The sequence below is a fragment of the Colossoma macropomum genome, unplaced genomic scaffold (assembly GCF_904425465.1).
Source record: "Colossoma macropomum unplaced genomic scaffold, Colossoma_macropomum, whole genome shotgun sequence".
Lineage (NCBI taxonomy): Eukaryota > Metazoa > Chordata > Actinopteri > Characiformes > Serrasalmidae > Colossoma > Colossoma macropomum.
The window spans coordinates 30,650,777-30,667,736 of NW_023494784.1; the positions used below are offsets into that span (position 1 = coordinate 30,650,777).

Here is a 16,960-nt window from a genome sequence, read left to right on the forward strand (position 1 = left end):
TTTCTTTTCTCTCTGTCTGCATTGTGTTTGCTCATGAAATAATCCTGCATGTGGCGAATGTCCTGTCCGTCTGCTCTGTACTGTACCCGATCTGCCAGCCAGTCAATTAAAGGCCACACTCCGTCCAGCCGCCCCTCTGTGGGTGTGTGTGTGTGTGTGTGAGAGAGAGGGGTTTGTTGTGTGGCTGCTTTTTTGTCCAAGTGCCTGTGGCAGACTCGAGCACCATCTGTCGCTGTACTGTATTGAGGGAGTTGAATGGTGTTGAATAGTCTTTACTGTACCCACAGCAGGGCCCACTGATCTAAAACACTCTGAATTGCCCCCACAGACATGAATACACAGCTTAGCCTCGTTACCAACGTTTTCTAGGTCTGATGCATTGAAGTCCTTCTGCTTGAGCACAGAACAGAAGTGTACACTAGATGTCCAAATGTGTCCAGATACCCCTTCCAAGGTGCACCCATTGCTGACACAGGCTTTCAGTTCCACGAATACAGGTTGCCTAATCTCCATAGCAAAGCATGGCCAATAGAATGGAGCATTCTGGGGCAGCCGCACACGAGCCTATGGTCACAGTACCTAAAGCCAAATGTCAGCTAGAGGGGTATAAAGCCCCCCCAAGCATTGGGCTGTGGAACACAGACACTATCTGGAGTAATGGAGTGCCATCCAGTACCTTTGTACCTCACTAATGCTCTTGTGGCTGAATGCAATCAAATTCTCACAGCAACATTCTAGTGTATAATCTAGTGTAAAGCCTTCCCAGAAGAGTAGAAGCTGTTACTGTAGCAAAGGGAGGACAAACTAAACAATGAACAACCCTATTAATTCCTCTTGATTTTAAAAGAAACATTGGATGAGCAGGTCTCTACAGACTTTGGACAAATACTACTGCATCAGTAGTCCTGTGGCTCACTGAACCTGCGGTAAAGCTTTAATCTGACCTAAAATTTTGATCTGAACCCAGATATAGCCCGACCAAATTAAACTAACGAGAGGCTGAATAAAAATCCACATTCCAAATTATGCCTGCTAAGCAGAAGTGGGTCGTAATTAGTGCATCTGCTAGAGCTGGGCATTATGACAATATTTATCATTATTATCAGGAGAAATTGTGTCATAATATACTTTTCTGAGCATATCATGGATGACATCAGTACTTTAAAAAACATTGACCAAGTGCATGTCTGATTAAAAAGCGAGCGTAGTTAGTACTACACTCTTTAAAAAGCTAGACATCATAACAATAGAAGAACCTTTTTGGTGCTATATAGAACCATTTCCAAAAAAGGGTTCTATATAGAACCATACACAACATATTTGCCATCAATCTGAATAACGATTTTATGATGCAGAGAACCAGTTAAGCATGCAACCACTAGAACCATTGTCTTACCAAAGAACGCTTGAAGAACACTTTTTAACCCATTTAACATTCCAGGATTATTTAATACAAAGGCTTATTATTCAGTAACTACAGGAACTTCAGTGCAAACTATTGGGGCTATTCTTAGGTTATAGAAGTGTGTAATAAAACTTTGGGCCCCCTGGCGCTTTGATAATTTTGTACTTTCAATTTGTAATACTACTACTCAAGTATATTTGTGAGGAAAGTAATTTACTTTTTTTCAGTAACTTTTTAGTCATTAACATTTAGTTACTAGTTAATTTAACTATTAACTATTATTATGTTACGTTGTTAAGAGCATCTGCCTACATCAGAGGTCTGTCATTTACTGTAGACAATGAATGCATCAGAAAGCGAGCACCTAACAAACTTCAGTTCCTATGCTGATAGAAGCTAGTTGCAATGAGAAATTCTGCTGCAGTCCTGTAAATTATACAGTACTTTTTGACCTAGTACTTTTGTACTTTTACTCAATTTGTTCTTTGGAAGGATATTTCTCCTTTCACCTGAGTCCTTATTTCAAGTGTCTGGGTTACTCTGGACTAATCTAGCCACCTTTGCTGCTAAGTTAACATGTAGTGTGGTGACAGTGCAGCCATCATCACATCATTGATATGCAGCATTAAAAAATGATTAGCATAATTATTAGTTATCCAAAACTATGCTTAAATTCCACTTTTAGCCCTGATAAACTGCATGTGTTGTTCTCATGTTGCTTTGCAGACCTTAGTGGACCTCGCTAGACAACACTAGTGACTCCAGTGTGCCAGATTGAATTTTTCAAGGTAATAAAAGTGGGGTGGAAGAATAAAGTAGGGAGAAAAACTAAGGCAGGGTAAATCCAGGACAAAATCCATTAAAGGATTGTGAGAGAAACACAAGCATGAACCTTGTGAACCTGAACCATTTGAGAAATTATGCCCAAATCCAACCCAGGCAAACCAATAAATTGTCAGATCGCATCAGGTTCAGACAAATATTTTAATTATCTTAACATAAATGCCGAGCTGTTCTGAAGAAAGCACTCCTCTCCGAGTTGTTTTTGGTTTAGTCTTTCAAGGCTGAGGTTTTCACAGTGTTGCTTGTGAGTGAGCAAACACGGAGATGGTGGCCTGCAGTTTCAAGAACCATCTGTAAAGTGGGGTAGTTTAGTCTCTTGATGCGACACAGACACATTTATTGCCTTAATTATCAACCTCCCCTGCAGATGTAACCTTTATTGATTTGAATAATTTATGTTTTTTATTTTCATTGCACCCAGCCTCTGGATCATAGCAAGAGTAGTGGGAGTTTCCTGCTTGGCATTTTTATTTCTCTCGTTGATGTTTATTTGCTTGGGGAGTTTTCCCTATCTGAGGCTGCTCTCTGCTTCACATTAGGCCTAATGGGAAGCAGGTGAGAGAAAGAGAGAGAGAGAGAGAGAGGGAGAGAGAGAGAGAGAAACCGAGAAAGAGAAGGCCACAGGCATGCCTGTATAACCAGGCCTGCTAATCATAACAGGCTTCAGTTTATTTGGAGCAGAGGGGGCATGATTCTAGATCATAGCTGTCAGGGGTGTATATATGTGTGTATGTGTGTGTATGTGTATGTATGTATGTGTGTGTGTGTGTGTGTGTTTGTCTTTATAGTCAGGGGTGATGGGGGTGTTCTTTCTGCTTCATTTTGGCAGTACATAAGTAGATTGGCCTGTTTTAATTGAGTGTGTTTAGAGAGGTATTCTACTCAGCCACTGGCACAGACCATCACACCTGTACCAGTCAGAGGGGCGCCTGCACTCTCTCTGTCTCTCTCTCCTTCTTTCTCTCCATCTGTCAATCTCTTTTTTTCTCACTCTCTCACTCACACCAACTGTCTCACTCTCTGACTCTCTCTTTCCCTCTCTTCTCAGTGTATCTCTCTCACTATATCTTCTGTCTCTCTCTCTCTCTCTTTCTCTCTCTTCCCTCTGCTTCCTGTGGGAAGAGTTGTTGGACAAACTGATGTAGAGACACAGCCTAAAAGAATACACAGTGTGTGTGTGTGTGTGTTTGGGGGGGCTGTTTTTCCTGGTGGTGGGGGGAGGGTTGGTTGTAGGAGGTGGTTCTTGTCCCATTATATCCGCTGAGAGCTGCTAAAGATGAAGTGTCAGTCAAGAAAATGGCATTCTTTCAGGACCTGAAAGGACTGCAGAGCGAAAGAGGGAGAGAAAAGAATGAAAGTATAGAAGTTGCATGGCTAGTGCTTTATTGGTGATCCAGCAGCCTCTCCTTGAACTCGGGGGGAGTGAAGAGAACATGTGGTTGTGTTAATGGCCCTGGTGTGCGTGTTTGTCAGGATCTGTCGGTCTCAGACCGCGCTGCTCACCAGCCAGCTTGGCCTGTGGTAGGTTTATGTGTAGTAAATTGCCCCCATCTACATTTTTCTTATATTTGTGATCCACTGATATGCTCTCTGTGTGGTTTCAGATACTAAAACAGTCATATTTCATTTTTACATTACAGTTTTCCAGTCTGTTTTATCCCAACCCTGGGCCTGGAGAATTCCCTGCCTGCACATTGTAGTTTTTCCCTGCTCCCAACACACCTGATCCAAATAACCAGCTCATTAACACGCTGATCCTTTGTTAAAGTGAGGGTACAAGAACAGGGAAAACCCAGGTCATATACTGTTCCTCTTTCAGAAGGCAATCCAGGTTTAAACACTCCTTATAGCTTCAGTCTCAGTGGGCGTGGCTAATCTGTAAACATTTACATATATCTACCTGAATAGGTGAATATATGTAAATTTATTATTTTTCTTGACATCACAAAAATGCTGAATTCAAAAGGGTTGTTTTTTGCAGTTTAGTTTCCATATATGGACTGAGGAGTGAACAGTGTTAATGTTTGGAACAGTGTTAATATAATGCATCACTGTTTACTTTAAAAACAGTGAGGAAAATTATCCATGATATGAGCCCTTTGACATAAAAGCACCTCCATCAGTGTGTTCCTATAGGCTGAGCTTGACACACTGAGCTAAAGTTGTTTGAGCTAAAGGTGTTTGTCTGTGAATTATTCGTTTCAGGCTTGTTAAAAGTCCACACACATTCTCTTTTTTTTGTTTGAGGCCCTGAGCTGCATTGTGTCTGCAAAGCAGGCCACAGGCTTTTACACATGCACTCTCTCTCACTCTCATGCTCCTATGCTTTCACTCTCCAGCCAGCTTTATTATTTTCTGCCTGTCAGCTGCTGTCAGAAAATCAATGATTGACCTCGGCGGCCCAGGCTTATACTTTGCTGCCACATAAAGTGTGTGTATGTGGATGTGTGTATAAAGTGTGTCTCAAAGCTTGCAGAGTAACTTGAATCATTTCCGGCATGAACTCTGTCTCCCCAGCACCCACTAGTGTATGAAATGAGAATGCACCACCGGGCTCTCCTCGTGCTGTTCTTGGCCTGCCAAGGGGAAATGATGAAGCATTCTGCTCTGTTCCGCTCCAGTTTGATCAGATTTCAGAGTGGTGCCCCCTTCTGTGGTCAGCTTGTGGTTTCACATGTGCTTTTCTTGGATTGCCTCATTCACAGGGGAGCACCGGTCATTTGATGGGTGCTGATTTGTTTCAGCATTTTATTCAGATGGCAGACCACAATAGAGGAAATGGTCTTGAATTTAGTTTAAACTATGATATAAAAACAGTGCTGGGAATGCAGGGGTGGTTGTGTAGTCGATCTTGTGAACGTCTTCTTGGTCTCTTGAGAAAAAGAGAGGAAGAGCATGTGCGTGAGAGTGTGTGTGGTCATGCCTTTGTGTTTTTTGAGGCAGCCTGCAGACCTTTTAGTTCTGCACTGGTCAATAGCCATGGCCTCGTGAATCTTCGGCTTTTATAAATGCCACAGTGGTCAAATAAGGCTGGGTGTGAATGTGGCCATGGCAGCTATCGGAGGCTGTGGATGGTTGAAAGGGATTCCTCTGTCTGACCTCCTCCTTTAAAGGCAAGTTGTAGTAACCAGCATGAACCCTGAAAACAAAAGCCACTTACTTACTGCCAGCAAACGTCCCACAAAGACATGAGTAAACCCAGAGACAGGCAAGTGTTTACCAGTTAGTGCAGTTACATATTGCCCCAACCTTATGTTGACTTAGACCAATTATAGTTACTCTGATGTTTGTTCTTCTTACTGTTAGCATGTGATTGCAGTTAAGGGCACAATTTCATCCACTTGTACTTTACACTCTTAAAAATAAAGGACCCAAACAGAACAAAAACAGAATAAAAACAGAACAAAAAAGAGTTCTTTGGAGTGATGTTACTTTTGGTTCCATAAAGGGAACCAACACCAAAAAGAACTATTTTTATAAATGAGATGCAGGAGTGTAACCTTTTTAAAGTTTAAAGAATCTGTATCATACTGTACTGTGCAGGTCTATTCCGCCTGAGAAAACAATTGTATTATGGCTTGCAAAACTTATACTAATAAACATAACTACTATGAATAGTAACAAGAATAAAAAATCATTACTGATACTTGTGAGCCGGTTAGAAGAACACCGGTTTGGTTTCTCCTTGAGGTTGTCCGGACATTAAATGGATTTGATGAATTCCACCACTAGAACACCTGATTACTTAATTAATTATAACTTTATGATGTATTGAATAGCTTAGCCAGGTATTGGGCAGGAAGGACAAATATTGGGCTGATCCAGGAGAGGTTTGGAAATCATTAAGCTAACACACTGACAGACATAAAAATCACAGTTTATTAAAATAATGATTCTTTCAGCCCAGATGAATAACTTTAAATGTCACTTCTCAGATGGCTTAAAACTTTTGCACAGTATTCTAATGTAAAGGATCTCTGCCAATTTTTTTTACAATTTCTTTATTAGAACTGTAAATCTAAACCAAGAACCATTTAGAAACCTTTATTTCTGAGTGCTCATTTGTATAGCCTACTTCTCCAGCTTAACCTTCTGAAACTCCAGAAAGCAGGAGCCCCAGAGGAAGAATGGCTATTTACATCAGCAAAAGGGGTATTATCCCTGAGTGCTTGGTCCCCTCAGCCTCTAACCTCTCGCAATATACAAACACGAGACAGAAGCCTCGTTTTCCATTGTCTCCTGCCTTCAGAGGAGCCTGGACTCTTCCCCCATGTGGTTCGGCTGCGCACCTCAGACGGGACGGGAGCTGACAGTGCGGCGTCTGCAGGGAGAAGCTATTGGGTGTCCCGGGCGCTTTTCTATAGTCATCACTGAAGTGCTGACCTTTCTGTCCCTTGGCTGCAGGCCGGACAGATCAGATCAATGGCACTGATAGTGTGGGAATGACCTGACGGCCCATGTTCACTTTGACTCTCATCATGCACCGGTAGAGGCGCCCACCAGCGTTGGATGTCCCAGCAAGTCACTGGAAATTGGACACGTAAACAAATATTTGTCTCCTAGCAACCAGTTGCTAGGAAGTGAATAGCATCACTTAACCAGTTTATTGTTTTCAAGTAACCTCAGAGGTCAGGGTTTATTGGCCTGTTGTTTTTGGCATGTTCTTGAAATAAAGTTTAACCCCTTAAACTGCAGAATTGTTATTCAGTTATTTAGTTATTATCTCAAGCTTTATTATTATTATCTTTAGATTTATTATTATTTGGAAATTAGTGAAAGTAATATGTGGAGTGAGGAACTGAAGTGTGGGCCCACATACAGATCCTTGCAGTTCAAAGAGGTGAAGTAAGGAAAGAGGTTAGGCTCTAATGATAGATAATGTATAATTACGATCACACATATATGTGCACACACACACTCAGACTCACAACTTTGCTCACTCAGAGATCCTGGAGGGGTGTGGCTGTGGCGGGCTTGGCGTGGTGCGGTGCACCGTGTTAAAAGAGAGAGGGGCTGCTGGCTGTATAGAGATGTTAATGAGGGTGCCGGGAGCAGGCTGATGTGGCATGCTTAAAGAGACTGTCATGGCGGGGCCACACAGAACAGTCACATCCTCCTAGTGCCCCCACATTGTTCCCTTCCCCACTCAGAGAGAGAGAGAGAGAGAGAGAGAGAATGTTTTGGACCCTTTATTTAAACATAATTTAGAAAAAGCATCGACAAAAAAAAAAGAAAAGCAGGACCAATCAATGATGGAGGGAAAAAGAAAGAGACTGATAGAGAAAGAGAGACAGAAGAGGGGAGTTTGACAGATAGAGGGTGACAGAAATGGTTGAGAGAAAGAGAGATTTTGGGCCCTTTATTTAAACGGCTTTTATGAAAAGAATTAACAAAAAAAGAAGAAAATCTGGCTTAGTCAATCAACGATGGCGGGAAGGAGAGAAAGTGATAAAGAAAGAAGGATAGAGGAGTGGAGCTCGACAGATAGAGGGTGACAAACAGATAAGAGATAGAAATAGAGAGAGGTTGTTTAACATAATTTAGGAAAAGCGTCAACAAAAAAGGAAAATAAAAGCAGGCTGGATCGATCAATGATGAAGGGAATAAGAGAGATAGAAAGGAGACAAGAAGAGGGGAGCTCAACAGAAAGTGGGTGACAAACGGATAAGAGATAGAAATAGAATGAGAGAGTATAAAGAGAATGATAGAGAAGTGAGAGAGTATAAAGAGAGTGATAGAGAGAGGGAGAGGGAGGGAGGGGGCTGAGAGAGTGAGGCAGGGAGACAGCAAGGCTGCCGCCGAGCACGAGCTGAGTATTACACAGAGAAGAGCTGGAGGAGAGAGAGGGAGAGGAAGAACAGAGACTGGAGGAAGAAAGATGACTGGAAGTGGGCTATCAGGAAAGGTGAAGCTGCTCTTCCTTTTCTGCCACTTTTCTCTTCATTCAGATTCAGATCTGATCACTTAAGCCCAACTGTGTTAATGTCCCATGTACATGTTTTAGCCGGAGGTGCTCAGATGTCCAGTTAGTGCGCGTGCGTCTCTGCTTGTGTGCATCGCTGTTGGTGTTTTTATTTGTTTTTATTTTGTTTGTGATTCTGGGTTGTGCCCTTATCTCTATATGTGTCTCAGTATAGTCAGGCGGTCCTGTGGCTCAGCGAATCAGAAGCCAGAATCAGAAATCTGCCAGGGAGACTGCGTTACATAACTCGCGGATCTGCAGAGAACACAGCACACACACACACTGACTGCAGGCTAGTGTGACAGTGCTGTGTATGTGTGTAATTAGTGGGCTAATGCATATGCCACTGTTAGCATATGCTTGTTATGGCTGTGTCAGCTGGATTAAGCCTGTTCTTTATGCTTATATACATTCTTCTGTTGTACATGCTTCTATGTATGTAACTGTCTCTTTATCTTCTGATCATGTTCTTATCACTTTTTCTTTAGAGGACATGGCTATATTTCCTGACTTGTTATCATCCAGACTGTACACACACATGCACACCCACCCACATCCCGCGAGTACACAGATGCTCAGAACACTCACCCGCTCACTTTCACAGACACACGTTTTCTGGGGTTTTTTGCTTCTCTCTTCTCCAGCACTGCATTATGGTCTTGCTCTCTGTTTACTCCAGGCTCCGATTCCAAAGAGCGTCCTGATCCCTATCCCCATCTCCAAATCCTCTGTCTCACGCTTCCGCAACAGTGTCGAGGGCCTGAACCAGGAGATCGAGCGCATCATCATCCGAGACTCAGGAGAGAAAGAAGAACATCTCATTGTAAGTAGCACTCACTGCTGTGTGGGGGAAAAGCACAAAGCTGCAAGATTCAAAATTCTCATGAGCTCTTTGGCTTTGAATGTGAAATATGAACAGACTTGTGTGCATCCACTTCCATTGTTGGTTCATGTACATGATACATCACATCAGGGGTAATCTGCCTGGTGTCCCTGGCCACAAACATTCACATTTTAGACCACTAAAAATGCAGGGTATCTGGCCCGAATGGCCACTTGCCCTGGAGGTTTTTTTTGTTCCTTTTTCCATTTAAACTGACTGGTTTCGTTGGACACTGAACTAATCAGACTAATTAGATTATGTCGCAATTCGTTACCTGTAACCACCATGATAGCCAACGTGGTGGCATGGTGACTGTGATGGTCCCCTTGCTGAGCTCCTTTGCCTGACGTCATAAATGCTATTCCACTGGCTAAAGTTTGCTATTATCACACTATAAATAAGGTGTTAAATAAGCTGGTGTTACCCCAAAAAGCTATCACTGCAGTAGCTAAACAGTACTTGGTGAAATAACTTGGGTTGAATGACATCAGGGCAGACCACCACAGTCACCGCAAGAGCAATTCTTATGAAGGTTAAGATTTTAATTAATATTTCCTTTTTCAAAGTAACAGCTGGCTGGTTTTTGATACTGAAGCATGCTAGTTAATTGTAAATGACACGTAAATACAATAAACATATTCTGTTATTCTGGCCACAAATTATTTATTTTGGCCATAAGATTCATTTACTTGGTGGCGTGAGGGGCCAGTGCAAATTTTCATCTGTCTATCCCTACATCACAAACTGTTACAAGTAAATTTTTGTTCTTGCTAATGTCAAAAATATGATGTGTGACTTATAGCAGTGTAAATCTCTGGTCTCATAGTGATTTCACTGGATTCAGTTACAATTTAATTGTAGTAATGCATCAACAAAGTTCATCACAGTTTGATTTGATTATATAGACAGTAACAGGAAAACACCTTTTTGCACAATACATTATTTTCCAGATGTTTTCAGAATCCAAAAAATGAGCGCATTACTTATTGAATATTATGGTAATTGATTAGAATTGATTATAATGTTCCAAAAGGGATGCAATTGAATTGCCATCTCATGATACACCCTTGGTGACTCTTGTTTTCTGTGCAGCCTCAGGATGCCCCTGATGGGCACCGGGCACCTCCTCCGCTGTGCCAGCGCAGCGCTAGCTCCCGCAGCATTGACACACAGACGCCTTCGGGCATCATGGCTGGCAGTAGCCATAGCAACAGCAGCAGCCGATCCCAGTCAGTCTCACCAGCCTTCCTGAGCGTTCCCAGTGAGCCTTGCAGTGAGAGCCCCTCGCCCAACGAGGAACCGCTCAGTGACAGCCGGGATAAAGGTATACATACACACTCGCACACAGTCACTCACAGCCAAGTGGTATCATCCCTTCTCTGATTATAGTGTTTACTTATGTCTACATGAGTGTGCTCAGCTCCAGTCCTGGGAGTTTGCAGTTACAGATTCTTGCTCTTCTGATGCCTACATGTGCTCGTTTTCCACTTGGAAACTCATAATTATGAAGTTTCTATGTTTTAAATGCTTTGTAATCAGAAACATGAAGAGTTTTCTAAACACACTGCCAAGATCTGCTAGTTAGCTAGCCAGCTAGCCTGGTTTATTTTGGTATTGTCTTCATTTCCTCCCATTGTAAAAATATCTATAAGGCGAGCAGCAGTTAGAGATATAAGCAAGTGGTCTAATCAGTGACAACTAAATGTGTCTGAAGCAGAGGTAGATACTAACTAGTTACATTTAAGCTACGTTCACATTACAAGCCTCATTGCTCAAATCCGATTTTTTGCTCAAATCCGATCTCTCTGACACGATGATTCACACTCGTTTAGGTAAGTGATTCAAATCTGTCTTTAATGTGAACGAACCGGCGTCCTGAAATGACCTGCATGCGCACATCCTACTCAGTAACGTCATGTGAATCAATCGCGTACGTCACGTGCTTCATAAGCAAACAGACTAATGGTCAGAACGAGCCTTCACTGCAAATATAATTAACTCTGATCAGCTTTTAGCTTCTTTATTAGAGCGAGACGAAGGTGAAATAGGTGAGATGTGTTGCTTTTCCATCGTTTACAGGCTTTAACTTCTGTTCGGCGCTGGGTAATGGTGCATGCGCAGTGGGAAAAAAGCACATGAATTCCGATTTGAGTGTTTACATTAAGGTCGCATGGCCATGAATCGGATACGTATCCGATCTAGGACCACGTATGAAAGTGAGTCAGGTCGGATTTGAAAAGATCAGATTTGAGTGAAAACATTAGATCTGAGTCACATTAGGGCAAAAAATCTGATTTCTGCCACTTCAACCTGGTAATGTGAACGTAGCCTTACTGAAGTACGTGTACGTATGTAGAATGCTGTTAGGTTTTTACTCTCCTGAGTATTTTCAAATCATCTTCCTTTTACTTCTACTCAAGTATATTAATGAGTAAAGGAATTTACTTTTCACATTTTTGCCTTTCATATTTAGTTACTAATTTAGTTCATATTTTTTTTCTGTTTAATTTCATTAAAGACTTTTTTTTGGAAATAACATCTGTACAGCTTTGACATTGGGCACAGCTCTGGCTTTGGAGCTTGAGCATTTTATTTTTAAAAATCCCAAAAGAGAAGAAAAGTGTTACAAACTTAATTTCTTACGCTGAGAGATGCTGAATTTACTAAGAGGTTCAATTGCTGTTCTAGATGTTACTCAGTACTTAAGTAGTTTTTTGACTACTTAAGTACTTTTGTACTTCTACTCAACTCGTTCTTTGGGAAGGCACTTTTTCTTTTACTTGAGTCATCATTTTACTGAAGTATCAATACTTTTACTTGAATATGGGTTTAGGCTACTCTATCCTCCTCTGGACTCACGAGTAGTTTTTGTATAGGACTTTGGCCCTCCAGGACTGGAATTGGTACCCCTGGTCTGCATCATTAGTTTAAGCTGAACATCTTGTAGTCATTCACAGTAATACTAACTGTAATGTATTCTGGTAACAGACTTGGCTCCTGGCTCTCCTCTGCCCAAGTACGCCTCCTCACCCAAACCCAACAACAGCTACATGTTCAAACGCGAGCCACCTGAGGGCTGCGAGAGAGTCAAGGTCTTCACTGAGGAAACACAGTGAGTACTGCTGCTTCTGCCTCCTTTATCTACACTCTCTCACTCTTTCTCTCCTCTCTCTCTGTCGCTCTCTCTGTCTGTTTCTCTCTCTCTCCCACACAGTTGTTTTGGTTCTTTTGGGCTGTGTTGGGCCTTGAAGTGATGAGAGCATAGCTTTGACACTGACCTCAGAGCAAACATAGTGTTTTGGCTGTTTCTCACTGTGTTCTCTCTCTTTCTCTCTCTCTCATTTTTTGTTTTTCTCTCTCTCACCCCTCTGTCAGGGCCAGGCCTCTGCGAGAGATCCCACAGTTCCTCTGCCCGGACAGGAACAAGGTCAACTTCGTCCCCAAGAGCGGCTCGGCCTTCTGCCTGGTCAGCATCCTCAAGCCCCTTCTGCCCGCTCCGGAGCTCAGTCTGAAGAGCCAGAGCACTCTGGGGACCATCCCCACCGAGCCTGAACAGAGAGTATCACGGGGTACCAGTACCCTGTCTCAGCAACCTTCCTCCTCCTCCTGCCTCTCACCACACCTAGAGGACCCAGAGAGCTAGATATGCAAACACAAACAAGCCTCCCAGCAACCGTGTCCATGGCACGCAAACGAAGCACAGCACATGTTACAAATCAAACCAGAAAGAAAATCAGTAAGTAGGTAGACACACAAAAAAAAGAAAAAAAGAAGAAATTAGGGCTTTATTTTGGTGATGTCAGCTTATATTTGATGCGATACCGAAATTGTTCTTTGCTATGCAGCTTTTTAGGTTTGTACTTGTAATACTTCCAGACCAGGAGGCCATCTTTTCTGAGGGTTTTGTGATAAGAGAAGCATAGATATATTTTTTATTGTTCCTTCTACCTTTGATAGATATACATGATTGACAGTGGAGATGTGTGGATGAATCTTGAATTCTGTAGTTGAGCATGGACTCGCAGATCCATCCATACACAAACACATACACAGAGAGAGCATCTGCTCATGCTTAGCATTCTTCCTTATTGGCTCCAAGCGCAAAGCTTGAGAGACTGAGAGACTTTATTGTTTTCTAATAGTTTGCAGTGTATCTCTTTTGGAGAACTGGATTTTTTTTTCTTAGAATTGGAGCAATGCATCATTGGATATAAATGGTGTCTCCTGAATATTTAGGATTATCTGACAAGACCGAGAGACCTGGTACGTAGACCCTGGGTTGATGAAGGCCTCTGTCATAGTGACCATTTTCCTGGACTGCTCCCCTCTCTGTGTGTGCCTGTGGCCTAGTCTGGAGGAGGAGAGAGACTGATTTTTCAGACTGGCTGACCTCCACTGGCCTACACGCCCCCTCTCTCTCCATGGCCAGTGAGAGGAATGGAAAGTGAGGAGAAAGAAAAAAAGCACGAGAGAGAGAGAGAGAGGACGAGTACTCTGCAAACGAGATGCCTTTGTTTGCTTGGCCGTAAAATGCGTTTGAAATGCATTTGGTTCCAAATGCTGAACTTCAAACACATCAGGGAACAAAGAGTGTGTGAGACAGAAAGAGAGAGAGAGAGAGAGAGAGACATGAATGAAGAGATGCTGACAGCCAGAATGAATTGAGTGCGTGTGCATGTTTTCTCTCATTTCTCACTGACTGATAAGGCTTAGACTGTTGAATGGAGGGCACTGTGACACTGAGAGAGAAAAGGTTGAATTCTGAAAGTGAATAATTCATGAAACGTGAGTTCTCAATTTAAAACTGTACTTTAGTTAACAGTCCTAATAATATGGAGCTTAGTCATGGACCACATTGGATTTTCACTGAAAAACCATTATTAACAGTCATTTGTTTAAAGACTGAGCTTAATCTGTGGTTAAACTAGCATTTATATTTGAAATAAATCTTGAGACTCGAGTGCATCATCGTCATTCATTGTGTTTAGAAAGCTAACAATAGTACAGTCCTCTGTTACAATGCATGCATTCTAGGAAATTTCAGTGGTGTTTGTTTTACTTTGTCTCTCTAATAAAATGATGAAAAACAGAAGAAACACAAAAACACGGTGGGGCGAAGAGACATAACTGGATTCAGCGTAACTGGATTCTTTTCATTCCAAATCTCTTTTCCTCAGTGTCACAGAGCTGTAATAATAAACACTTCTTGCCAAGTGGTTGAAGTCTTTCATTAATGTTCTGTTGTATGCTGTAGTTTATTTTTGTATTGTATGTGGTGTTGTTTTTTGTTTTTGTTTTTCCTTTTGTTAACTGTTGTAATATTTGACTATTGGCTCAAAGGCAATTAGGAGAGGCCATTGTGTTGTGATCACTCTACAGACCTGTCCAAAGAAAATGGCTGCTATTGTGCACACTTACAGTCAGTGGTGCTTTGAAGCCAGGAGGAGAGACTGAGAGAGGGATAGAAAAGACATAACAAAACGATCAGGAGACGTAATGCAAAACAGAAACTAGTTGGCTGTTCGTCAGTTCGCCTAAGTGCGGGATCAATAAAAACCAGTCTTCAGGCTCAAACCTGTGTTAAGAAGTGACATGAAGACCAAAGCCGTGGAGTGCCTGCTTAATTGTGCTTCCATCACATTAGTGGCTTGGTTTGCTGAGCGGGGTGTGCGTTTAGGCTCCAGAGTTTCAGCCTGAGCTCCTTCCTCACAGCTCTAGTTTACTTGGAAGCGTTCTGCTGGTCCTGTTTTTGCTCATTGTTTGTTTTTAAGGTATTACTTTGTGCTTTAAGAAAACATAAATCATGAACTTGAAAAAAATTGTCGCACTTTTTGCCAGTGTTGCGGATCAGTTAGGCCCTGTAGGGCTTTCAGCTTTTAACAGCAACCATCCCTAACTGAAACAAGCTCTTAAACATCTGAAATCTACGTTCTCACACAGCTAACGATTACCGCTGTAGGTCTATACTCAGGAATAGAAAACTTAAGTTCTCCCCACCATATGGATCTTAACATTTCTCTTTTGAAAACAAATAGACTTTGTGCTTTCAAGTGCATTTTGTATCTCCTTAGTATATGTACCTATATTTAAGTAGAGTACTTTCAGTGTAGGGCCAATTTTAATACATTTTGATAAGGATGGTGGTCTTAATTTTCTCTTTCTAATTAGTGTGCTGCTTAGTTTGTATGAAAGAGACTGAGCTCAGTCTAAGAAGCAGCTTCTTAAGCTGTCATATAAAGTTGGGCCACATTGACATACTCGTCAGTGAACACTTGGAGATACTGGATGCAATAATGTGTTTTACGAAGCCAGCTTAAAAGCGCAGTTTAGACATGTCTTTCAGAGTCACCCATACATTGCACATTTAGATCTGCTCGAACACAGCTTAAACACTGTTGTAGGCCTTCGATCTTTTACTCTTTATAAGATATGTCTTCTCTGTTGTTTTTTTTTTTCATACAGTTCATATACTCTCCAGTGTTCCTATGACTGTATGTAACTGAAAAAATAAAGTCACAGTTGCAACAAGCAAGATCTCAGAGGTAGTGGTTATTTTGTGCACTGCTGGCTGGAGCTGTGTTTTTTTGCAATTACCAGAAAATGAGTCCGGTTTTCTTTATATCATTGCATGTCAAAAGCGCTAATATGAAAGTCCACAGAAAGTCCAAGAATGCTGAGAAGAACCTTTTAACCCTAAGGATCATTAGAGATGTAGTTCTTCCCCTGCTGAGATCAGAAATCTGAAGTAATGAAAACATTTTTCTCTTGGCACTCGGGTTCATAAAGACAAACACAGAACTCCCAGAGCGCTTCCAAGAAGAACTCACTCCTGCCACCCAGTGGAGGACCTCGCTCTAGAGAAAACATCTCCATATCACAGGGCTCAGTTTGAAGAGCCATCCTACATTTTCTTGTATTTAGATTTTGTCCGAGATCCGCTTAGGTTCCAAAAACAGTCAAAACCCATTTTTACTTGACCATTTTCCAACCTCTCTTTGTCCCTTAGAATTAAACAGGCTGATTTGTGACTGTGCCTTTAAGAGTGATATATGCAAATGAGCTCTGTTCTTATTGGCTGCCCTTTATTGCACCTCATTCAACAATCAACTGACACTTCTTGTTTCTTCATTGTGAATGAGCAGGCTAAACTGCTGTAGGCCAGGTTGGTGGATTTATGTAAATGTTTTGTTTTCATGCAATGACAAAAGCAAATTTTAACGCAGGCTGATTTGCAGCTTAATTTGCATATTTGGGCTTAATGAACTAGAATGGCACATTCTGATACTTAAGTAATGTTTACATATTATACCAAACTCTTATACTGAAAACAACAATTCTGTTTTCTGTGATACTGGTTTAAAGGAAAAGTCCAGCGTTTTTTCTAAAAGGTTTTTCCAGCTTTCACAGTGTTTTAAAATGATGTTGGTACTTTTTTAGTTTTTGTCTAAAAGTAAGATATGATACCAAAACACCCTCACATAAGCCTAAAATGATTTTGTACAACTGCAAGCCAAAATCCATTTTAACATGTTCACTGATACATCTTCAGCATAAAATCATTCTGCTTTATACCTTTTGTGGTAAAGTGGAATGGCAGTGTCTGATGTACTGCTGTGTAGGAGGAATCAAATTCTCAATCAAACTTGCATTAATAACAGTAATAGATTTATATTTATTTACATAAAAGTAGTGAGTGTGTGTGTGAATGTGTATGTCTGTCTGCGCTGCGATGGACTGGCCAGCTGTCCAGGGTGTATCCTGCCTTCCGCCCAATGACAGCTGGGATAGGCTCCAGCACCTCACCGTGACCCAGAAGGATAAGCGGTTTAGATGATGTGTGTGTGTACATAAAAGTTCATCATAATTG

At 41.6% G+C, this 16,960-nt stretch overlaps 1 protein-coding gene across 1 annotated transcript in view; it reads left to right on the forward strand.

The window, feature by feature from the left end:
• fam117bb (family with sequence similarity 117 member Bb) overlaps window positions 1–15,622 on the forward strand; it is a 46,006-nt gene extending 30,384 nt beyond the window's left edge. The window contains exons 5-8 of the mRNA XM_036568194.1: window positions 8,890–9,033; window positions 10,186–10,417; window positions 12,082–12,205; window positions 12,469–15,622. Coding sequence (XP_036424087.1) covers window positions 8,890–9,033; window positions 10,186–10,417; window positions 12,082–12,205; window positions 12,469–12,736 — 768 coding nt within the window. The 3' untranslated portion in view covers window positions 12,737–15,622. The remainder of the gene's footprint in view (window positions 1–8,889; window positions 9,034–10,185; window positions 10,418–12,081; window positions 12,206–12,468) is intronic.
• The last annotated feature ends 1,338 nt before the right edge of the window (window positions 15,623–16,960 follow it).